Source organism: Artemia sp. Qi Xiang Cuo, chromosome 1 (genome assembly GCF_049724085.1).
Source record: "Artemia sp. Qi Xiang Cuo chromosome 1, ASM4972408v1, whole genome shotgun sequence".
NCBI classification, from domain to species: Eukaryota; Metazoa; Arthropoda; class Branchiopoda; order Anostraca; family Artemiidae; genus Artemia; species Artemia sp. Qi Xiang Cuo.
In genome coordinates, this window is record NC_142794.1 from 83217721 (window position 1) to 83243825 (window position 26105).

The following is a 26105-nucleotide window of genomic DNA, read 5'->3' on the forward strand; positions in this document are numbered from 1 at the left end:
GTTTGAAAAATTGAAGCATGGGTGAAAAACAGCAAACATAAGTTTAAAACACATGGCATCAAACAACTGAAGAAGGGGAAGCAACCTTTTGAAGCTGTCTTTGAAGCTGGACAAAATTTTTTATGAAATTAACTAATTCGTTTTCGCAATTCGACCTGGTAATCTTGACGAAAAATGGGTACAGCCCTAAAACCTCCATAATTTTAAAACAAAAAAAAATGAAAATTATAGTTTTCAAGTATGAACAGACCTAAGATGGGGTGGGGGACTAAAAGGTTTATTATTTAAATAACCTTGGTACTTTCAATATTGGCGACATATCCACTGCAAGGGAGGCGGGGCTGATGATGCTAAATTCATACGTAATAATATACAAATACTAAACGCATAGTTGAGAATAACATTGTTGATTTACTAAATCATATGAAATACATCAAATCATTTTGATGTATTTTCCAATACATCAAGTCATTAAGGCAGGAGTCTTGACATCAGTTTTATGAATTATTCCATGATTTTGAAGATGTAGATCATCATTTTCGGTGATGTAGATCATCATTGACAGTCAAATTGTCATAGTCTATAGTGCCAGTGTCATGGAATAATGGGCATTAAGAATAATGCTGGGTCATGCTGGGTATTTTTGTATCTTGTTTGGTTATTTTGTGTGATGACAAAATAATCACTTGGTTCGGAATTTCTACACAAAAAAGCTACTTCTCAATTGTGGCTGAACAATTAGTGAAAATTCAATTTATTGCACTTACAGTGGTTTCATATTGGCTAAGCAGGCCTATCATCTGGTTTACTGAAAGTCCGTAAGAATGTAACTATAAACTTTCATCTGATCGGTGAACTTTTTATAGCTGACCAGAAATAGACTATTTTAGATCCTCACGAATAGTGATCGTCACGACACGTTAAGAAATGGCAATGTGAAACGATTATTGTGATTCCAGTTTCTTGACACCGCAATCGGAAAGGATAAGTTTTCAGCAATACTGTTGACTATTGATAAAGGACAGTTTGTGCTTTCAAAACATAAGCGTTAGGCTTAAGTGCCGTTTGAGTGAAAGTAACGCTAACGCTTTGTTTTTGTCCAAATATTCCATTATAATCAGCAACCATTCATCCACGTATTGGCCTACTTGTTTTGTTAGTTTGACTAGTTGTTCCCTTATTCTAGATTTTTCACTCATTGATGAAATTTTGTATTTTTTGCCGAGAATTATTTGATTATATTTTAAGTCAGCTGTCTTTTGTATTTTTATTCTGTGTATTTGACGACTTTAGAGACGGGAAAAGTATTTATGTCGAAGCAAAAATAACTCGTTAAAGGAATTTTATTGATAGAATCTGAGGATAAAAGTGAATTTAGAAAGCGGCATGGTTTAGTCTTTGCTTTGTTACTATGCATAGTCATTGTCATTAAGGATCAATCATGGCGGAAAGATAAATGACTTACGTGTACAACAATTTCAACCTCAAATATGCCCACCGATCTCTAATTTTAGGTTATATTTTGCAGAGAACTATTTGACAATATTTTAAGTCAGTTATCTTTTCTTTTTTTTTTTTTTTTTTTGATAGAAAATTTTACAACTGCAAGATCTTTAATATTTTTATGGGCTCACTTCGATTGAATCCATGTATTTTGACATTCTTATTAAAGTAATAGCTCTAAATTCCCAATGCTTTGTTTTACTTTATGGGCTTTTGCAAGAAAATCTTATAATATAATGCGTTGTCTTCTAAGCCGAAAAATTTGTTTAAAAAAATTATTATTTTGAAATTACGAAAATAGAAATCCAACTTTATTGCTAAAAAAAATCATTTTAACTTTTTTTATTTGTAAACATAACAAAAAAATATTTGCCTGGAAGAAGCTTCCTTTCGGAAGATCAATTTTACTAGGGAATTCAGGAAAAAAGAATTGGAGAATGGAAAGGTCCTTAATTTAATAATAATAAAAATAACTTCATGTATAATATCAAATTTTGTTATATCGACGGAAGATTTCAAGGACATGGAGCTGTACCCCTCTAAGAACAATATTTATCCCAAGTTAGCATTAGACATTAAATTCTATTCTTGGCTTTAAAGACCAAAATAAAATCTGGAAAGGCCAAAGGAAACGTTTACCAGCCAATTATGCCCCTGTCAAATTCTTTTAAATCCATTGGTCATTTGCCTGTATAAAACATGAATCTGATAGCAGCCCATGTCTAAGCGAAAGAGGATGTGAAAGTTCAGCCTTAGAGTGTTCAAGGAAAGATTTTGTGCAAGTTTTTACTCCTCCGTTGATGCCAAATGCAAAATGTTTTAAGAAAAGCTCATCACAGGGCAACCACAAACACAATACCTTTTGATTTAGTTTAAATCAACATTTATTTTTAAAGAATAATGAGCAAATTTTATAATTGTTGGGGGTTGCCATGCCTAATATCCTCAAGGATATAGTTTCAATACTGTTCAATTCAATTATACTGAATAAAATGGCTGTCTTTAAATTTTGACTGGATGCGTTTGGAAAATGAATGTGCTTGAGAGAAACGCTGCTTACCCTCCAATCTCTTTTTACTCTTAAAAATAGCACCAGAACTTTTAATTATAGATTGAATTAGCTCCTATAAAAATTTCGATGATATTCTTAGCTATTATGGAGGGATATTGCTATATGCCCTTTTGAAAACCTGCATGCATACAGTTTTCTTCGTTTTATTAAAACTCGTCCTAAACGTTCCCTAAAAGTTTCACCTTAATACGCTTTGTTATACTGGTAGGCCACCGCTGGCACCAGTGTTACACTGGTTGGTTACAATGCCACCAGTATTGGCGTGGTAATGTACGGGTGTCACCACTTATTGGAGGGAAAAGCCCCGGCGGCACCAAATTATAATGGGATGTCCACGTCTACCACACCGGTTCTGCAAATATTGGGTTTGGTACTACGCTATTTACAGTACACCCTGCCCCAGGGTATGATAACGTGATCGAGTGGTCAAATGGCCAAATTCTAAGGCCAAGGGTACCCGCCCTGGGTTACCACTATAAATCTCTAACTCTCTCCTTGGAGGTAACGAACCCCCCTGTGAATATAATAATGACAGTATCTCGTAGCTCTGTTCCTACCCTGCCTGGGCTCTACGAAAACTAGTACACAGCTTGTAGAAAATATCTTACTTGTATTCTTCCAAACGATCACAAAAACACATCTATAAATTCCCATTACAGACTCCCTATAGGGGGTCTCAAAGTAGACTACTCAAAAATGATATTCTGTACAACAGCTTTTCATAGGGGTGGAACTTCGCTTGGCCCAGCCAATCCTCTCAATCTCCATTCAAAACCCATTCTACTTGTTTTTACCTTTACCTTTCAATGATTCAAACCAGGAAGTCCAAAATAGAATTTAGTTCAAAGCTTAGTTATTGCAAAAGGATCCAGCTTAGCAACCAGAATTCAACTTAGGATTGAAATTATCTTATAGGCAAATGTAATTACAGAAAAGAAAATGGGTCATTTATCTGAAAAGAAAAGAAACAGTTCCCCCCGTAAGATAAATGACCACCCACGTGCCACGCTGGTCCACCCTTACAAATATAACACTTAACTTCAACTTTACAAAATCCCTTTGTATTCTTTCTTTCACCAGTGCCTGTACTTCCACCGCTTGCCTCAGGATCTGCCGTTATCCAAACGTCTCTACCGTAGAACCACCATGGTCCTTATCGTATAGCATCCGCATTAGGTTTTGAAAGTTGAAGTCCCCAAGATTCGTAGAAAGATTCATAATCAAAACACAAATTTTCTTGTTTTCACGAATTTACATTTGAGAGGAGCAGAGAAACAGTTTTAGCACATTTGATGAAGCCAGCCATCATGAAAAATTGGCTGCCCTAGCCTCTTAATTTCCATATGTGGAAACAACCCCACATCTCAATAAAAAAGTAAATTGCCCTTGGCATAATTTCAAATAATCTAAGGCCGAACATGCAAAGGCCTGTGAAAACGATAAGGGTACTGGGAATGAAGTAAAATTTTGAGCGAACCATGAATCGCCTTTTTTCTGGGTTCCCTCCCCCGGGATAATCAGATGCAAAATATGCGTTGATGCTAATTGAAAATGAAACTTAGATACTGAATATGGTTTGACGGAAATAATTGTCGATTCCCATGAAGAATAAGGCCTATGAATAGGGTTACTGGACAAAGATTTGGGTGAAATGTGGTGACTGGGAGAGAGTATCCCCCAAGGACTCCAGATCAGAGAGGCAAAACCTCGGTAAAGGAACCACAACTTGTCCGCCAGTTGTGCATTGAGGAAAAGGGCTATCTTTCGTGACTTCCCGCACGGGATCGTCCCCGAGGGATTCATCCGTCTCGTAAAGGATCGACATATCTTTCGAGTTGATAATGCTAATCTCAGATTCCTTCCCAAGTTTTTCCAATCCGACTCGACATTCAATATTCCCCAACTTTCCCCCAACCCATTGTAGGTCATTCATCTCTATTTTGTAATCATCTTGTTTTATTCCCCATGGTTCTTTGACCTCTTTTCCGCCATATTATTTATGTTATTAAGGCACAGCCCATCCAATATTTTATTTTTCTCCCTATTATTTATGTTATCAAGGCACAGCCCATCCAACATTTTCTATTTTTTTGCCACTTCAGGCTGAATCTCCAAATTTTGTCTCTTTTTTGCATTTATTTGTTCTTTTTCACTTTTCTCAATTTTGTCATTCGCGCAAAATAATAAATCTTCATTAAATCTGATTTGGACTCCAGTGTTTACCATCTTTGATTGCATTACTTCATTGTAGCTCCGTTTAATATCTCTTTTCTCTCTTTTAGTTCTCTTTACTTTTACCGCAGAAACAAGTATTTCGTTATCAAATGGGAACTCAATTCCGACATTTGGGTTTTTCATATTCTACTAAAATTTCTCGAACTTTGCGAGGAAAAGCGTGTTCAATAAATTTCGTCTCCTTTTTCTCTGGTACAATCAGTGTTTCATTTTGGCAAATTTGTTTCGGCGTCTCGCACTCGTTAAAGGTGTTCCTAGTTCGATCTACAATTAAAAGTTCTGGTGCTCTTTTTAAGAGTAAAAAGAGATTGGAGGGTAAGCAGCCTTTCTGTCAAGCACATTCATTTTCCAAACGCATCCAATCAAAATTTAAAGACAGCCATTTTGTTCAGTATAATTGAATTGAACAGTATTGAAACTATGTCCTTGAGGATATTAGGCATGTCAACCCCCACAATTATAAAATTTGCTCATTAATCTTTAAAACTAAATGTTGCTTTAAACTAAATCAAAAGGTATTGTGTTTGTGGTTGCCAATAAGAAACTTCAGCAATATATCGACAACAATTGAGGGTATTAAGTTGAAACCTTATAATCAGGAAATGGGAGGCGTTGATCTAGTCGATAATTCTTTGTCGGCATACAGACTAATTTTTCGAGGAAAAAAGTGGTATTGGATCAAAGACCGAAATCTTCTTTGCACGCTCATGGTCGCAGCTTGGCGGTTCTACCGTCGCTTGCATGATGGTGACGTGGCTGGAAAGACCCCACAGCTTGAATTCCTCCATAAAAAAAGTTCAGGGTCCTTTCAACAACAAAACCTACCATCCAGGTCATGGTGGGAGCAAGATCTCTACGGATCTACCCTAAAAAATCAACCGCTCATGTGCTGGTGACAGCAGAGAATCAGGGTTCATACCAAGTATGCAAAGAAAATGTGCACGGCTAGAGTGCAAAGAGAGCTGCGTCAAACTTCACTTGCAACGTTGCCACGAGTAAGTCCATGCCTAACTTGTTCAATACCCTTCATGGCTATGAATGGTTTCATCTCTTCCGTGAGTATTCCCCCCCCCCCCGGGGAGGTGGACCGGCCCACAAAACAAATTGGGAGGCTGTGCCGCCCTGTCGGAAAAAAGAAATACTTGGTACTCGTGTTCAAAATGTTGATAATCCACAAAAATGGGATGCAGAAGTAAAAAGACAACATAATAGGGAAAATAAGACGCGCGAGAATTATTTTTCCGGAAAATTTCCAGAAAGGGCCTGTATGAAGAATTTCACAGAAAATTTTTACAAAAATTAACTGAGATGCTGTTATTTTTCAAGGCGGAACTAATGTTAAATTTCAGGTTTGCCAAGTTAGTGGAGCAAGACAATTGTAAAACTAGCAAAAATCTGTTATTCAGTTGCGTAAAAAAAGGCTGTCATGTGCAGATATGTAGTGTTTGGTATTATTGGGCGTTAAGTTTGAAAAATGGAAGCATGGGTGAAAAACAGCAAACATAAGTTTAAAACACATGGCATCAACCAACTGAAGAAGGGGAAGCAACCTTTTGAAGCTGTCTTTGAAGCTGGACAAAATTTTTTATGAAATTAACTAATTCGTTTTCGCAATTCGACCTGGTAACCTTATAATCAGGAAATGGGAGGCGTTGATCTAGTCAATAATTCTTTATCGGCATACAGACCAATTTTGCGAGGAAAAAAGTGGTATTGGATCATAGGCCAAAATCTTCTTTGCACGCTCATGGTCGCAGCATGGCGGTTCTACCGTCACTTGCATAATGGTGACGTGGCTGGAAAGATCCCACAGCTTGAATTCCTCCATAAAAAAGTTCAGGGTCCTTTCAACAACAAAACCTACCATCCAGGTCATGGTGGGAGCAAGATCTCTGCAGATCTACCCTAAAAAATCAACCGCTCATGTGCTGGTGACAGCAGAGAATCAGGGTTCATACCAAGTATGCAAAGAAAATTTGCACGGCTAGAGTGCAAAGAGAGCTGCGTCAAACTTCACTTGCAACGTTGCCACGAGTAATTCCATGCCTAACTTGTTCAATACCCTTCATGGCTATGAATGGTTTCATCTCTTCCGGGAGTTTTTGCCCCCCCCCCCCCCTGGGAGGTGGCCCGGCCCACAAAACAAATTGGGAGGCTGTGCCGCCCTGTCGGAAAAAAGAAATACTTGGTACTCGTGTTCAAAATGTTGATAATCCACAAAAATGGGATGCAGAAGTAAAAAGACAACATAATAGGGAAAATAAGACGCGCGAGAATTATTTTTCCGGAAAATTTCCAGAAAATTGAAAACTTCAGCCCTTTGAATTTCCAATCGAATGAGCCTTTTTTGAAGTTTCTACGACAATGCCTTCTATAAAAACTTTATATGCCCCCAGGGCATAACTTAAAACCCTTGCCCTAAGGGTTGTGGGGGAGTGTCCTCCTCAAAAACATATTTTCTATTTGAAAATCAACTACGCTGAACAAAATGGCTGTCTCAAAAATTTGATTGGATGTGTTTGAGGGAATGATGGGCGTCGGGGGGGGGGGGGGGGGGGCTATTTGCCCTTCAATCATATTCGAATATAAAAAAGGGCACTAGTCCTTTGAATTATCAATCAAATGAGGCTTTTTTGAAGTTTCTACGACAACACCTTCTACAAAAACCTTATATGCCCCCAGGGCATAACTTAAAACCCTTGCCCTGAGGGATGTGGGGGATTGTCCTTCTCAGAAACATATTTTCTATCAGGAAATCAACTACGCTGAACAAAATGGCTATCTCAAAATTTTGATTGGATCTGTTTGGGGGAATGATGGGCGTGGGGGGGCTAGTTGCCCTCCAATCTTTTTCGACTATTAAAAAGGGCACTATCCCTTTGAGTTTCCAATCGAATGAGCCTTTTTTGAAGTTTCTACGACAACGCCTTCTATAAAAACCTTATATGCCCCCAGGGCATAACTTAAAACCCTAGCTGCGAGGATTGTGGGGGAGTTTCCTCCTCAAAATTATACTTTCAATCTGGAAATAAACTACGCTGAACAAAATGGGCTATCTCAAAATTTTGATTGGATGTGTTTGGGGGAATGATGGGCGTATGGGGGGCCTAGTTGCCCTCCAATCACTTTCGACTATTAAAAAGGGCACTAGCCCTATGCATTTCCAATCGAGTCAGCTTTTTTGAAGTTTCTACGACAACGCCTTATATAAAAACCTTATATGCCCTCAGGGCATAACTTAAAACCCTTGCCCTGAGGGTTTTGGGGGATGGTCCTCCTCAAAAACATATTTTCTATCTGAAAATCGACTACGCTGAACAAAGTGGATATCTCAAAATTTTGATTGGATGTGTTTGGGGGAAGGATCGGCGTGGGGGGGGGGGCTAGTTGCCCTCCAATCACTTTCGACTATTAAAAAGGGCACTATCACTTTGAACTTCCAATCGAATGAGCCTTTTTTGACGTTTCTACTACAACGCCTTCTATTAAAACCTTATATGCCCCCAGGGCAGTACTTAAAACCCTCTCCCTGAGGGTTGTGGGGGAGTGTCCTCCTCAAATATATATTTTCTATCTGGAAATCAACTACGCTGAACAAAATGGCTATCTCAAAATTTTGATTGGATGTGTTTGGGGAAATGATGGGGGGGGGGGGCTAGTTGCACTCCAATCACTTTTGACTATTAAAGAGGGCACTAGCCCTTTAATTTCCAATTGAATGGGCCTGTTTTGAAGTTTCTACGAGAACGCCTTCTATAAAAACCTTATATGCCCCCAGGACCTAACTTAATACCCTTGCCCCGAGGGTTGTGGGGGAGTATCCTCCTCCAAAACATATTTTATGTTATGAAACCAATTAAGCTTAACAAAATTGCTGTATCAAAATTTTTATTGGGTGTGTTTGAGGGACTGATGGGCGTGGGGGGGGGGCGATTTGCCCTACAGTCATTTTGACTATTAAAAAGTGCACTAGAATTCTCTATGTACAATCGAATTAGCCCCCTTTGAAGTTTCTACGACGCCCCCTTCCATATGAAGTGCCTCTGGAAAAAAAATAATATTAATAAAACATTGAAGCCGCGTGGCCTTTACTATAGGCAACGCTATAGCGTTGTTTCTTATGTGATTATATATTCTAATTTCTGCTTTTTTTCAAATTTGAAATATTAAATAACTCTAATTCTGATGGTCTTGTGTGTTTATATGATTCATTACTTTTCTTTGACAAACTTCTTTTTTTAGATTTTTGTTCAATTAATGACATTACATGCTTCGTGTTGCGGACCAGAGATGGGCAGGGAAACCTTTGATTGATCACCTAGCGCAAAATATCTATCCATGCTGCAGATATAGATAGATGAAAATACAGTATTCTGGGCTCTTTTAGAAATGCTTTATGAAAATGTGCAAAAGGCCTGTATGAAGAATTTCACAGAAAAAATTTTACAAAAATTAACTGAAATGCTGTTATTTTTCAAGGCGGAAGGAATGTTAAATTTCAGGTTTGCCAAACTAGTGGAGCAAAACAATCGTAAACCTAACACAAATTTGTTATTCAGTTACGTAAAAAAGGCTTTCAGATGCAGGTAGGTAGTGTCTGGTATTAGTGGGCGTTAAGTTTAAAAATGGAAACATGGGTAAAAAACAGCAAACATAAGTTATGGCATCAAACAACTAAAGAAGGTGAAGCAACCTTTTGAAGCTGTCTTTGAAGCTGGACAAAAAGTCTTATGAAATTAACTAATTAGTTTTGGTTATTAGTTTTTGCAATTTGACCTGGTATTCTTGACGAAAAATGGTTACAGCCCTAAAAACTCGATAATTTTGAAACCAAAAAAAATGAAAATTGTGGTTTCAAGTATGAACAGACCTAAGATGGGGTCGGGGGCTAAAAGGGTTATTACTTAAATAGCCTTGGCACTTTCAATATTGTCCACTGCAAGGGATGTGGGGCTGATGGTGTTTAATTCATGCGTAATAAGATACAAATACTAAACGCATAGTTAAGAATAACATTGTTTATTTACTAAATCATATGAAATACATCAAATCATTTTGATGTATTTCAAATACATGAAGTCATTAATGCAATATTTTTGACATAGTTTTAAAGAATTATTCCTTGATTTTGAAGATGTAGATCATCATTTTCGGAATCCCAAAGGTTTGATAGAACCCATATTGGGCCATATTAGGGTCATGGTTTATTGGAATCAATAATGGTCCTTTTTTATTCCAGAGATGGGATTCCCAAACCACCATCGTCAGAACGTCTGAAAGAAGCAGCCAGAGAAACAGCCAAACGGGCATCGGATATTGCCAAGGAAACTGCATCCCCTCTTTTTGCTGCCTGCAACTTTGAAAAAATGGAGAAACTTGTAATGGACGATGATGCATAGGAAGGTGTTCATGTTTAAAGTGACAGTCAAAATGATTAGTTTTGTCATAGTCTATAGTGCCAGTGTTATGGAATAATGGGCATTAAGAATAATGCTGGGTCATGCTGGGTATTTTTGTATCTTGTTTGGGCATTTTGTGTGATGACAAAATAATCACTTGGTTCGGAATTTCGACACAAAAAAGCTACTTCTCAATTGTGGCTGAACAATTAGTGAAAATTCAATTTATTGCACTTACAGTGGTTTCATATTGGCTAAGCAAGCCTATCATCTGGTTTACTGAAAGTCCGTAAGAATGTAACTATAAACTTTCATCTGATCGGTGAACTTTTTATAGCTGACCAGAAATAGACTATTTTAGATCCTCACGAATAGTGATCGTCACGACACGTTAAGAAATGGCAATGTGAAACGATTATTGTGATTCCAGTTTCTTGACACCGCAATCGGAAAGGATGAGTTTTCAGCAATACTGTTGACTATTGATAAAGGACAGTTTGTGCTTTCAAAAAATAAGCGTTAGGCTTAAGTGCCTTTTGAGTGAAAGTAACGCTAACGTTTTGTTTTTGTCCAAATATTCCATTAGAATCAGCAACCATTCATCCACGTATTGGCCTACTTGTTTTGTTAGTTTGACTAGTTGTTCCCTTATTCTAGATTTTTCACTCATTGATGAAATTTTGTATTTTTTGCCGAGAATTATTTGATTATATTTTAAGTCAGCTGTCTTTTGTATTTTTATTCTGTGTATTTGACGACTTTAGAGACGGGAAAAGTATTTATGTCGAAGCAAAAATAACTCGTTAAAGGAATTTTATTGATAGGATCTGAGGATAAAAGTGAATTTAGAAAGCTGCATGGTTTAGTCTTTGCTTTGTTACTATGCATAGTCATTGTCATTAAGGATCAATCATGGCGGAAAGATAAATGACTTACGTGTACAACAATTTCAACCTCAAATATGCCCACCGATCTCTAATTTTAGGTTATATTTTGCAGAGAACTATTTGACAATATTTTAAGTCAGTTATCTTTTTTTTTTTTTTTTTTATAGAAAAGTTTACAACTGCAAGATCTTTAATATTTTTATGGGCTCACTTCGATTGAATCCATGTATTTTGACATTCTTAGTAAAGTAATAGCTCTAAATTCCCAATGTTTTTGTTTTACTTTATGGGCTTTTGCAAGAAAATCTTATAATATAATGCGTTGTCTTCTGAGCCGAAAAATTTGTTTAAAAAAATTATTATTTTGAAATTACGAAAATAGAAATCCAACTTTATTGCTAAAAAAAATCCTTTTAACTTTTTTTATTTGTAAACATAACAAAAAAATATTTGCCTGGAAGAAGCTTCCTTTCGAAAAATGAATTTTACTAGGGAATTCAAGAAAAAAGAATTGGAGAAGGGAAAGGTCCTTAATATAATAATAATAAAAATAACTTCATGTATAATATCAAATTTTGTTATATCGAGGGAAGATTTCAAGGACATGGAGCTGTACCCCTCTAAGAACAATATTTATCCCAAGTTAGCATTAGACATTGAATTCTATTCTTGGCTTTAGAGACCAAAATAAAATCTGGAAAGGCCGAAGGGAACGTTTACCAGCCAATTATGCCCCTGTCAAATTCTTTTAAATCCATTGGTCATTTGCCTGTATAAAACATGAATCTGATAGCAGCCCATGTCTAAGCGAAAGAGGATGTGAAAGTTCAGCCTTAGAGTGTTCAAGGAAAGATTTTGTGCAAGTTTTTACTCCTCCGTTGATGCCAAATGCAAAATGTTTTAAGAAAAGCTCATCACAGGGCAACCACAAACACAATAGCTTTTGATTTAGTTTAAAGCAACATTTAGTTTTAAAGAATAATGAGCAAATTTTATAATTGTGGGGGGTTGACATGCCTAATATCCTCAAGGACATAGTTTCAATACTGTTCAATTCAATTATACTGAACAAAATGGCTGTCTTTAAATTTTGATTGGACGCGTTTGGAAAATGAATGTGCTTGACAGAAAGGCTGCTTACCCTCCAATCTCTTTTTACTCTTAAAAAGAGCACCAGAACTTTTAATTGTAGATTGAATTAGCTCCTATAAAAGTTTCGATGATATTCTTAGCTATTATGGAGGGGTGCTGCCTATGGTATTGCTATATGCCCTTTTGAAAACCTGCATGCATACAGTTTTCTTCGTTTTATTAAAACTCGTCCTAAACGTTCCCTAAAAGTTTCACCTTAATACGCTTTGTTATACTGGTAGGCCACCGCTGGCACCAGTGTTACACTGGTTGGTTACAATGCCAGCAGTATTGGCGTGGTAATGTACGGGTGTCACCACTTATTGGAGGGAAAAGCCCCGGCGGCACCAAATTATAATGGGATGTCCACGTCTACCACACCGGTTCTGCAAATATCGGGTTTGGTACTACGCTATTTACAGTACACCCTGCCCCAGGGTATGATAACGTGATCGAGTGGTCAAATGGCCAAATTCTAAGGCCAAGGGTACCCGCCCTGGGTTACCACTATAAATCTCTAACTCTCTCCTTGGAGGTAACGAACCCCCCTGTGAATATAATAATGACAGTATCTCGTAGCTCTGTTCCTACCCTGCCTGGGCTCCACGAAAACTAGTACACAGCTTGTAGGAAATATCTTACTTGTATTCTTCCAAACGATCACAAAAACACATCTATAAATTCCCATTACAGACTCCCTATAGGGGGTCTCAAAGTAGACTACTCAAAAATGATATTCTGTACAACAGCTTTTCATAGGGGTAGAACTTCGCTTGGCCCAGCCAATCCTCTCAATCTCCATAAAAAACCCATTCTACTTGTTCTTACCTTTACCTTTCAATGATTCAAACCAGGAAGTCCAAAATAGAATTTAGTTCAAAGCTTAGTTATTGCAAAAGGATCCAGCTTAGCAACCAGAATTCAACTTAGGATTGAAATTATCTTATAGGCAAATGTAATTAAAGCAAGGAAAACGGGTCATTTATCTGAAAAGAAAAGAAACAAGGGGTGGAACACCAACACCTACCCTCGTAAGATAAATGACCACCCATGTGCCACGCTCGTCCAGCCTTGCAAATATAAACACTGAACTTCAACTTTACAAAATCCCTTTGTCTTCTTTCTTCCACCAGTGCCTGTACTTCCACCGCTTGGCTCAGGATCTGTCGTTATCCACACGTCTCTATCGTAGAACCACCATGGTCTCTATCGTATAGCATCCGCATTTGGTTTTGAAAGTTGAAGTCCCCAAGATTTGTAGAAAGATTCATAATCAAAACACAAATTTTCTTGTTTTCACGAATTTACATTTGAGAGGAGCAGAGAAACAGTTTTGGCACATTTGATTATGCCAGCCATCATGAAAAATTGGCTGCCCTAGCCTCTTAATTTCCATATGTGGAAACAACCCCACATCTCAATAAAAAAGTAAATTACCCTTAGCATAATTTCAAATAATCTAAGGCCGAACATGCAAAGGCCTGTGAAAACGATAAGGGTATTGGGAATGAAGTAAAATTTTGATCGAACCATGAATCGCCTTTTTTCTGGGTTCCCTCCCCCGGGATAATCAAATGCAAAATATGCGTTGATGCTAATTGAAAATGAAACTTAGATACTGAATATGGTTTGCCGGAAATAATTGTCGATTCCCATGAAGAATAAGGCCTATGAATAGGGTTACTGGACAAAGATTTGGGTGAAATGTGGTGACTGGGAGAGAGTATCCCCCAAGGACTCCAGATCAGAGAGGCAAAACCTCGGTAAAGGAACCACAACTTGTCCGCCAGTTGTGCATTGAGGAAAAGGGCTATCTTTCGTGACTTCCCTCACGGGATTGTCCCCGAGGGATTCATCCCTCTCGTAAAGGATCGACATATCTTTCGAGTTGATAATACTAATCTCAGATTCCTTTCCAAGTTTTTCCAATCCAACTCAACAATGAATATCCCCCAACTTTCCCCCAACCCATTGTAGGTCATTCGTCTCTATTTTGTAATCATCTTCTTTTATTCCTCATGGGTCTTTGACCACTGTTTCCCCCCTCTTATTTATGTTATCAAGGCACATCCCATCCAATATTTTATTTTTCTCCCTATTATTTATGTTATCAAGGCACAGCCCATCCAACATTTTTTATTTTTTTGCCACTTCAGGATGAATCTCCAAATTTTGTCTCCTTTTTGCATTTATTTGTTCTTTTTCACTTTTCTCAATTTTGTCATTCGCGCAAAATAATAAATCATCGTTAAATCTGATTTGGACTCCAGTGTTTACCATCTTTGATTGCATTACTTCATTGTAGCTCCATTTAATATCTCTTTTCTCTCTTTTAGTTCACTTTACTTTTACCGCAGAAACAAATATTTCGTTATCAAATGGGAACTGAATTCTGACATTTGGTTTTTCATATTGTACTAAAATTTCCCAAACTTTACAAGGAAAAGTGTTTACAATAAACTTCGTCTCCTTTTTCTCTAGTACAATCAGTGTTTAATTTTGGCAAATTTTTTTCGGCGTCTCGCACTCGTCAAAGGTGTTCCTAATTCGATCTACAATTAAAAGTTCTGGTGCTCTTTTTAAGAGTAAAAAGAGATTGGAGGGTAAGCAGCCTTTCTGTCAAGCACATTCATTTTCCAAACGCATCCAATCAAAATTTAAAGACAGCCATTTTGTTCAGTATAATTGAATTGAACAGTATTGAAACTATGTCCTTGAGGGTATTAGGCATGTCAACCCCCACAATTATAAAATTTGCTCATTATTCTTTAAAAATAAATGTTGATTTAAACTAAATCAAAAGGTATTGTGTTTGTGGTTGACAATAAGAAACTTCAGCAATATATCGACAACAATTGAGGGTATTAAGTTGAAACCTTATAATCAGGAAATGGGAGGCGTTGATCTAGTCGATAATTCTTTATCGGCATACAGACCAATTTTGCGAGGAAAAAAGTGGTATTGGATCATAGGCCAAAATCTTCTTTGCACGCTCATGGTCTTAGCATGGCGGTTCTACCGTCACTTGCATGATGGTGACGTGGCTGGAAAGATACCACAGCTTGAATTCCTCCATAAAAAAAGTTCAGGGTCCTTTCAACAACAAAACCTACCATCCAGGTCATGGTGCGAGCAAGATCTCTACGGATCTACCGAAAAAAATCAACCGCTCATGTGCTGGTGACAGCAGAGAATCAGGGTTCATACCAAGTATGCAAAGAAAATTTGCACGGCTAGAGTGCAAAGAGAGCTGCGTCAAACTTCACTTGCAACGTTGCCACGAGTAATTCCATGCCTAACTTGTTCAATACCCTTCATGGCTATGAATGGTTTCATCTCTTCCGTGTGTATTTGCCCCCCCCTCCCCTGGGAGGTGGACCGGCCCACAAAACAAATTGGGAGGCTGTGCCGCCCTGTCGGAAAAAAGAAATACTTGGACTCGTGTTCAAAATGTTGATAATCCACAAAAATGGGATGCAGAAGTAAAAAGACAACATAATAGGGAAAATAAGACGCGCGAGAATTATTTTTCCGGAAAATTTCCAGAAAGGGCCTGTATGAAGAATTTCACAGAAAATTTTTACAAAAATTAACTGAGATGCTGTTATTTTTCAAGGCGGAACTAATGTTAAATTTCAGGTTTGCCAAGTTAGTGGAGCAAGACAATCGTAAAACTAGCAAAAATCTGTTATTCAGTTGCGTAAAAAAAGGCTGTCATGTGCAGATATGTTGTGTTTGGTATTATTGGGCGTTAAGTTTGAAAAATTGAAGCATGGGTGAAAAACAGCAAACATAAGTTTAAAACACATGGCATCAAACAACTGAAGAAGGGGAAGCAACCTTTTGAAGCTGTCTTTGAAGCTGGACAAAATTTTTTATGAAATTAACTAATTCGTTTTCGCAATTCGACCTGGTAACCTTATAATCAGGAAATGGGAGGCGTTGATCTAGTCGATATTTCCTTATCGGCATACAGACCAATTTTGCGAGGAAAAAAGTGGTATTGGATCATAGGCCAAAATCTTCTTTGCACACTCATGGTCGCAGCTTGGCGGTTCTACCGTCACTTGCATAATGGTGACGTGGCTGGAAAGATCCCACAGCTTGAATTCCTCCATAAAAAAGTTCAGGGTCCTTTCAACAACAAAACCTACCATCCAGGTCATGGTGGGAGCAAGATCCCTACAGATCTACCCTAAAAAATCAACCGCTCATGTGCTGGTGACAGCAGAGAATCAGGGTTCATACCAAGTATGCAAAGAAAATTTGCACGGCTAGAGTGCAAAGAGAGCTGCGTCAAACTTCACTTGTAACGTTGCCACGAGTAATTCCATGCCTATCTTGTTCAATAACCTTCATGGCTATGAATGGTTTCATCTCTTCCGTGAGTATTCCCCCCCCCCCCGGGGAGGTGGGCCGGCCCACCAAACAAATTGGGGGGCTGTGGCGCCCGGGCGGGAAAAAGAAATACTTGGTACTCGTGTTCAAAATGTTGATAATCCACAAAAATGGGATGCAGAAGTAAAAAGACAACATAATAGGGAAAATAAGACGCGCGAGAATTATTTTTCCGGAAAATTTCCAGAAAATTGAAAACTTCAGCCCTTTGAATTTCCAATCGAATGAGCCTTTTTTTGAAGTTTCTAAGACAACGCCTTCTATAAAAACTTTATATGCACCCAGGGCATAACTTAAAACCCTTGCCCTAAGGGTTGTGGGGGAGTGTTCTCCTCAAAAACATATTTTCTATGTGAAAATCAACTACGCTGAACAAAATGGCTGTCTCAAAACTTTGATTGGATGTGTTTGAGGGAATGATGGGCGTCGGAGGGGGGCTAGTTGCCCTCCAATCACTTTCGACTATTAAAAAGAGCACTAGCCCTTTGAATTTCCAATCGAATGAGCCTTTTTTGAAGTTTCTAAGACAACGCCTTTTACAAAAACCTTATATGCCCCCAGGGCATAACTTACAACGCTTGCCCTGAAGGATGTGGGGGAGTGTCCTTCTCAAAAACATATTTTCTATATGGAAATCAATTAAGCTGAACAAAATGACTATCTTAAAATTTTGATGGGATCTCTTTGGGGGAGTGATCCGTGTAGGGGGGGGAATAGTTGCCCTCCAATCACTTTCGACTATTAAAAAGAGCTCTAGCTCTTTGAATTTCCAATCGAATGAGCCTTTTTTGAAGTTTCTACGACAACGCCTTCTATAAAAACCTTAGATGCCCCCAGGGAATAACTTAAAACCCTAGCTCCGAGGGTTGTCGGGGAGTGGCCTCCTCAAAAAGATATTTTCTATCTGGAAATCGACTACGCTGAACAAAATTGGCTATCTCAAAATTTTGATTGGATGTGTTTGGGGGAATGATGGGCGTATGGGGGGCTAGTTGCCCTCCAATGACTTTCGACTATTAAAAAGGGCACTAGCCCTATGAATTTCTAATCGAATGAGCTTTTTTGAAGTTTCTACGACAACGCCTTCTATAAAAACCTTATTTGCCCCCAGGGCATTACTTAAAACCCTAGCCCAGAGGGTTTTGTGGGATGGTCCTCCTCAAAAACATATTTTCTATCTGAAAATCGACTACGCTGAACAAAGTGGATATCTCAAAATTTTGATTGGATGTGTTTGGGGGAATGATCGGCGTTGGGGGGGGGGGGGGCTAGTTGCCCTCCAATCACTTTCGACTATTAAAAAGGGCACTATCACTTTGAACTTCCAATCGAATGAGCCTTTTTTGAAGTTTCTACTACAACGCCTTCTATTAAAACCTTATATGCCCCCAGGGCAGTACTTAAAACCCTCTCCCTGAGGGTTGTGGGGGAGTGTCCTCCTCAAATATATATTTTCTATCTGGAAATAAACTACGCTGAACAAAATGGCTAATCTCAAAATTTTGATTGGATGTGTTTGGGGAAATGATGGGTGGGGGGGCTAGTTGCACTCCAATCACTTTCGACTATTAAAAAGGGCACTAGACCTTTAATTTCCAATCGAATGGGCCTGTTTTGAAGTTTCTACGAGAACGCCTTCTATAAAAACCTTATATGCCCCAAGGTCAAAAGTTAAAACCCTTGCCCAGAGGGTTGCGTGGGATTGTCCTCCTCAAAAAGATATTTTCTATCTGGAAATTAACTACGGTGAACAGAATTGTTGTTTCAAAATTTTGATTGGATGTGTTTGGGGGAATGATGGGCGTGGGGGGGGGGCTAGTTGCCCTCCAATCATTTTGACTATTAAAAAGGGCACTAGAACTCACTATTTCCAGTCGAATTAGCCCCCTTTGAGGTTTCTACGACGCCCCCTTCCATATGAAGTGCCTCTGGAAAAAAAATAATATTAATAAAACATTGAAGCCGCGTGGCCTTTACTATAGGCAACGCTATAGCGTTGTTTCTTATGTGATTATATATTCTAATTTCTGCTTTTTTTCAAATTTGAAATATTAAATAACTCTAATTCTGATGGTCTTGTGTGTTTATATGATTCATTACTTTTCTTTGATAAACTTCTTTTTTTAGATTTTTGTTCAATTAATGACATTACATGCTTCGTGTTGCGGACCAGAGATGGGCAGGGAAACCTTTGATTGATCACCTAGTGCAAAATATCTATCCATGCTGCAGATATAGATAGATGAAAATACAGTATTCTGGGCTCTTTTAGAAATGCTTTATGAAAATGTGCAAAAGGCCTGTATGAAGAATTTCACAGAAAAAATTTTACAAAAATTAACTGAAATGCTGTTATTTTTCAAGGCGGAAGGAATGTTAAATTTCAGGTTTGCCAAGTTAGTGGAGCAAAACAATCGTAAACCTAACAAAAATTTGTTATTCAGTTACGTAAAAAAGGCTTTCAGATGCAGGTAGGTAGTGTCTGGTATTAGTGGGCGTTAAGTTTAAAAATGGAAACATGGGTAAAAAACAGCAAACATAAGTTATGGCATCAAACAACTAAAGAAGGTGAAGCAACCTTTTGAAGCTGTCTTTGAAGCTGGACAAAAAGTCTTATGAAATTAACTAATTAGTTTTGGTTATTAGTTTTTGCAATTTGACCTGGTATTCTTGACGAAAAATGGTTACAGCCCTAAAAACTTGATAATTTTGAAACCAAAAAAAATGAAAATTGTGGTTTCAAGTATGAACAGACCTAAGATGGGGTCGGGGGCTAAAAGGGTTATTACTTAAATAGCCTTGGCACTTTCAATATTGTCCACTGCAAGGGATGTGGGGCAGATGGTGTTTAATTCATGCGTAATAAGATACAAATACTAAACGAATAGTTAAGAATAACATTGTTTATTTACTAAATCATATGAAATACATCAAATCATTTTGATGTATTTCAAATACATGAAGTCATTAATGCAATATTTTTGACATAGTTTTAAAGAATTATTCCTTGATTTTGAAGATGTAGATCATCATTTTCGGAATCCCAAAGGTTTGATAGAACCCATATTGGGCCATATTAGGGTCATGGTTTATTGGAATCAATAATGGTCCTTTTTTATTCCAGAGATGGGATTCCCAAACCACCATCGTCAGAACGTCTGAAAGAAGCAGCCAGAGAAACAGCCAAACGGGCGTCAGATATTGCCAAGGAAACTGCATCCCCTCTTTTTGCTGCCTGCAACTTTGAAAAAATAGAGAAACTTGTAATGGACGATGATGCATAGGAAGGTGTTCTTGTTTGAAGTGACAGTCAAAATGATTGGTTTTGTCATAGTCTATAGTGCCAGTGTTATGGAATAATGGGCATTAAGAATAATGCTGGGTCATGCTGGGTATTTTTGTATCTTGTTTGGGCATTTTGTGTGATGACAAAATAATCACTTGGTTCGGAATTTCTACACAAAAAAGCTACTTCTCAATTGTGGCTGAACAATTAGTGAAAATTCAATTTATTACACTTACAGTGGTTTCATATTGGCTAAGCAGGCCTATCATCTGGTTTACTGAAAGTCCGTAAGAATGTAACTATAAACTTTCATCTGATCGGTGAACTTTTTATAGCTGACCAGAAATAGACTATTTTAGATCCTCACGAATAGTGATCGTCACGACACGTTAAGAAATGGCAATGTGAAACGATTATTGTGATTCCAGTTTCTTGACACCGCAATCGGAAAGGATGAGTTTTCAGCAATACTGTTGACTATTGATAAAGGACAGTTTGTGCTTTCAAAACATAAGCGTTAGCCTTAAGTGCCTTTTGAGTGAAAGTAACGCTAACGCTTTGTTTTTGTCCAAATATTCCATTATAATCAGCAACCATTCATCCACGTATTGGCCTACTTGTTTTGTTAGTTTGACTAGTTGTTCCCTTATTCTAGATTTTTCACTCATTGATGAAATTTTGTATTTTTTGCCGAGAATTATTTGATTATATTTTAAGTCAGCTGTCTTTTGTATTTTTATTCTGTGTATTTGACGACTTTAGAGACGGGAAAAGTATTTATGTCAAAGCAAAAATAGCTCGTTAAAGGAATTTTATTGATAGAATCTGAGGATAAAAGTGAATTTAGAAAGCGGCATGGTTTAGTCTTTGCTTTGTTACTATGCATAGTCATTGTCATTAAGGATCAATCATGGCGGAAAGATAAATGACTTACGTGTACAACAATTTCAACCTCAAATATGCCCACCGATCTCTAATTTTAGGTTATATTTTGCAGAGAACTATTTGACAATATTTTAAGTCAGTTATCTTTTTCTTTTTTTTTTGATAGAAAAGTTTACAACTGCAAGATCTTTAATATTTTTATGGGCTCACTTCGATTGAATCCATGTATTTTGACATTCTTAGTAAAGTAATAGCTCTAAATTCCCAATGTTTTTGTTTTACTTTATGGGCTTTTGCAAGAAAATCTTATAATATAATGCGTTGTCTTCTAAGCCGAAAAATTTGTTTAAAAAAATTATTATTTTGAAATTACGAAAATAGAAATCCAACTTTATTGCTAAAAAATCATTTTAACTTTTTATATTTGTAAACATAACAAAAAAATATTTGCCTGGAAGAGGCTTCCTTTCGAAAAATGAATTTTACTAGGGAATTCAAGAAAAAAGAATTGGAGAAGGGAAAGGTCCTTAATATAATAATAATAAAAATAACTTCATGTATAATATCAAATTTTGTTATATCGAGGGAAGATTTCAAGGACATGGAGCTGTACCCCTCTAAGAACAATATTTATCCCAAGTTAGCATTAGACATTGAATTCTATTCTTGGCTTTAGAGACCAAAATAAAATCTGGAAAGGCCGAAGGGAACGTTTACCAGCCAATTATGCCCCTGTCAAATTCTTTTAAATCCATTAGTCATTTGCCTGTATAAAACATGAATCTGATAGCAGCCCATGTCTAAGCGAAAGAGGATGTGAAAGTTCAGCCTTAGAGTGTTCAAGGAAAGATTTTGTGCAAGTTTTTACTCCTCCGTTGATGCCAAATGCAAAATGTTTTAAGAAAAGCTCATCACAGGGCAACCACAAACACAATACCTTTTGATTTAGTTTAAAGCAACATTTAGTTTTAAAGAATAATGAGCAAATTTTATAATTGTGGGGGGTTGACATGCCTAATATCCTCAAGGACATAGTTTCAATACTGTTCAATTCAATTATACTGAACAAAATGGCTGTCTTTAAATTTTGATTGGACGCGTTTGGAAAATGAATGTGCTTGACAGAAAGGCTGCTTGCACTCCAATCTCTTTTTACTCTTAAAAAGAGCACCAGAACTTTTATGTAGATTGAATTAGCTCCTATAAAAGTTTCGATGATATTCTTAGCTATTATGGAGGGGTGCTGCCTCTGGTATTGCTATATGCCCTTTTGAAAACTTGCATGCATACAGTTTTCTTCGTTTCATTAAAACTCGTCCTAAACGTTCCCTAAAAGTTTCACGTTAATACGCTTTGTTATACTGGTAGGCCACCGCTGGCACCAGTGTTACACTGGTTGGTTACAATGCCACCGGTATTGGCGTGGTAATGTACGGGTGTCACCACTTATTGGAGGGAAAAGCCCCGGTGGCACCAAATTATATTGGGATGTCCACGTCTACCACACCGATTCTGCAAATATCGGGTTTGGTACTACGCTATTTACAGTACACCCTGCCCCAGGGTATGATAACGTGATCGAGTGGTCAAATGGCCAAGTTCTAAGGCCAAGGGTACCCGCCCTGGGTTACCACTATAAATCTCTAACTCTCTCCTTGGAGGTAACGAACCCCCCTGTGAATATAATAATGACAGTATCTCGTAGCTCTGTTCCTACCCTGCCTGGGCTCCACGAAAACTAGTACACAGTTTGTAGAAAATATCTTACTTGTATTCTTCCAAACGATCACAAAAACACATCTATAAATTCCCATTACAGACTCCCTATAGGGGGTCTCAAAGTAGACTACTCAAAAATGATATTCTGTACAACAGCTTTTCATAGGGGTGGAACTTCGCTTGGCCCAGCCAATTCTCTCAATCTCCATACAAAACCCATTCTACTTGTTTTTACCTTTACCTTTCAATGACTCAAACCAGGAAGTCCAAAATAGAATTTAGTTCAAAGCTTAGTTATTGCAAAAGGATCCAGCTTAGCAACCAGAATTCAACTTAGGATTGAAATTATCTTATGGGCAAATGTAATTACAGCAAGTAAAATGGGTCATTTATCTGAAAAGAAACAGTGGTGGAACCCCAACACCTAGCCCCATAAGATAAATGACCACCCACACACCATGCTGGTCCACCCTTACAAATATAAAACTTAACTTCAACTATACAAAATCCCTTTGTCTTCTTTCTTCCACCCGTGCCTGTACTTCCACCGCTTGGCTCAGGATCTGTCGTTATCCAAACGTCTCTATCGTAGAACCACCATGGTCTCTATCGTATAGCATCCGCATTTGGTTTTGAAAGTTGAAGTCCCCAAGATTCATAGAAAGATTCATAATCAAAACACAAATTTTCTTGTTTTCACGAATTTACATTTGAGAGGAGCAGAGAAACAGTTTTGGCACATTTGATTATGCCAGCCATCATGAAAAATTGGCTGCCCTAGCCTCTTAATTTCTATCTGTGGAAACAACCCCACATCTCAATAAAAAAGTAAATTGCCCCTTGGCTTAATTTCAGATAATCTAAGGCCGAACATGCAAAGGCCTGTGAAAACGATAAGGGTACTGGGAATGAAGTAAAATTTTGATCGAACCTTGAATCACCTTTTTTCTGGGTTCCCTCCCCCGGGATAATCAAATGCAAAATATGCGTTGATACTAATTGAAAATGAAACTTAGATACTGAATATGGTTTGCCGGAAATAATTGTCGATTCCTATGAAGAATAAGGCCTATGAATAGGGTTACTGGACAAAGAGTTGGGTGAAATGTGGTGACTGGGAGAGAGTAGCCGCCAAGGACTCCAGATCAGAGAGGCAAAACCTCGGTAAAGGAACCACAACTTGTCCGCCAGTTGTGCATTGAGGAAAAGGGCTATCTTTCGTGACTTCCCGCACGGGATCGTCCCCGAGGGATTCATCCGTCTCGTAAAGGATCGACATATCTTTCGAGTTGATAATACTAATCTCAGATTCCTTTCCAAGTTTTTCCAATCCGACTCGACATTCAATATCTCCCAACTTTCCCCCAACCCATTGTAGGTCATTCATCTCTATTTTGTAATCATCTTCTTTTATTCCCCATGGGTCTTTGACCTCTTTTTCGCCCTATTATTTATGTTATCAAGGCACATCCCATCCAATATTTTATTTTTCTCCCTATTATTTATGTTATCGAGGCACAGCCCATCCAACATTTTTTTATTTTTTTGCCACTTCAGGATGAATCTCCAAATTTTATCTCCTTTTTGCATTTATTTGTTCTTTTTCACTTTTCTCAATTTTGTCATTCGCGCAAAATAATAAATCTTCGTTAAATCTAATTTGGACTCCAGTGTTTACCATCTTTGATTGCATTACTTCATTGTAGCTCCGTTTAATATCTCTTTTCTCTCTTTTAGTTCTCTTTACTTTTACCGCAGAAACAAGTATTTCGTTATCAAATGGGAACTCAATTCCGACATTTGGTTTTTTCATATTGTACTAAAATTTCTCGAACTTTGTGAGGAAAGGCGCGTACAATAAATTTCGTCTCCTTTTTCTCTGGTACAATCAGTGTTTCATTTTGGCAATTTTTTTTCGGCGTCTCGCACTCGTTAAAGGTGTTCCTAATTCGATCTACAATTAAAAGTTCTGGTGCTCTTTTTAAGAGTAAAAAGAGATCGGAGGGTAAGCAGCCTTTATGTCAAGCACATTCATTTTCCAAACGCATCCAATCAAAATTTAAAGACAGCCATTTTGTTCAGTATAATTGAATTGAACAGTATTAAAACTATGTCCTTGAGGGTATTAGGCATGTCAACCCCCACAATTATAAAATTTGCTCTTTAATCTTTAAAACTAAATGTTGCTTTAAACTAAATCAAAAGGTATTGTGTTTGTGGTTGCCAATAAGAAACTTCAGCAATATATCGACAACAATTGAGGGTATTAAATCGAAACCTTATAATCAGGGAATGGAAGGCGTTGACCTAGTCGATAATGCTTTGTCGGCATACAGACCAATTTCCCGAGGAAAAAAGTGGCATTGGATCATAGGCCAAAACCTTCTTTGCACGCTCATGGTCGGAGATCTGCGGTCCTACCATTACTTGCATGATAGTGACGTGGCTGGAAAGATCCCACAGCTTGAATTCCTCCATAAAAAAGTTCAGGGTCCTTTCAACAACAAAACCTACCATCCAGGTCATGGTGGGAGCAAGATCCCTGCGGATCTACCCTAAAAAATCAACCGCTCATGTGCTGGTGACAGCAGAGAATCAAGGTTCATACCAAGTATGCAAAGAAAATGTGCACGGCTAGAGTGCAAAGAGAGCTGCGTCAAACTTCACTTGCAACGTTGCCACGAGTAATTCCATGCCTAACTTGTTCAATACCCTTCATGGCTATGAATGGTTTCATCTCTTCCGTGAGTATTTGCCCCCCCCCCCCCGGGGGGTGGACCGGCCCACAAAACAAATTGAGAGGCTGTGCCGCCCTGTCGTAAAAAAAAAAATAATTGGTACTCGTGTTCAAAATGTTGATAATCCACAAAAATGGGATGCAGAAGTAAAAAGACAACATAATAGGGAAAATAAGACGCGCGAGAATTATTTTTCCGGAAAATTTCCAGAAAGGGCCTGTATGAAGAATTTCACAGAAAATTTTTACAAAAATTAACTGAGATGCTGTTATTTTTCAAAGCGGAACTAATGTTAAATTTCAGGTTTGCCAAGTTAGTGGAGCAAGACAATCGTAAAACTAGCAAAAATCTGTTATTCAGTTGCGTAAAAAAAAGGCTGTCATGTGCAGATATGTAGTGTTTGGTATTATTGGGCGTTAAGTTTGAAAAATGGAAGCATGGGTGAAAAACAGCAAACATAAGTTTAAAACACATGGCATCAAACAACTGAAGAAGGGGAAGCAACCTTTTGAAGCTGTCTTTGAAGCTGGACAAAATTTTTTATGAAATTAACTAATTCGATTTCGCAATTCGACCTGGTAATCTTGACGAAAAATGGGTACAGCCCTAAAACCTCCATAATTTTAAAACAAAAAAAAATGAAAATTATAGTTTTCAAGTATGAACAGACCTAAGATGGGTTCGGGGACTAAAAGGTTTATTATTTAAATAACCTTGGTACTTTCAATATTGGCGACATATCCACTGCAAGGGAGGCGGGGCTGATGATGCTAAATTCATACGTAATAATATACAAATAATAAACGCATAGTCAAGAATAACATTGTTGATTTACTAAATCATATGAAATAC

At 37.7% G+C, this 26105-nt stretch overlaps 1 protein-coding gene across 2 annotated transcripts in view; it reads left to right on the plus strand.

The window, feature by feature from the left end:
* The window catches only part of prel (preli-like), a 68462-nt gene extending 47822 nt beyond the window's left edge, over positions 1 to 20640 (plus strand). Inside the window, exon 5 of one of the 2 annotated variants that reach the window (XM_089087398.1) lies at positions 19750 to 20640. In XM_089087398.1, the coding sequence (XP_088943524.1) occupies positions 19750 to 19909 (160 nt within the window). In that variant the 3' untranslated portion in view covers positions 19910 to 20640. Of the gene's footprint in view, positions 1 to 10049; positions 10938 to 19749 lie in introns of those variants that run through there. The other variant, XM_089087391.1, reaches the window with a different exon arrangement.
* Positions 20641 to 26105: the final 5465 nt, after the last annotated feature.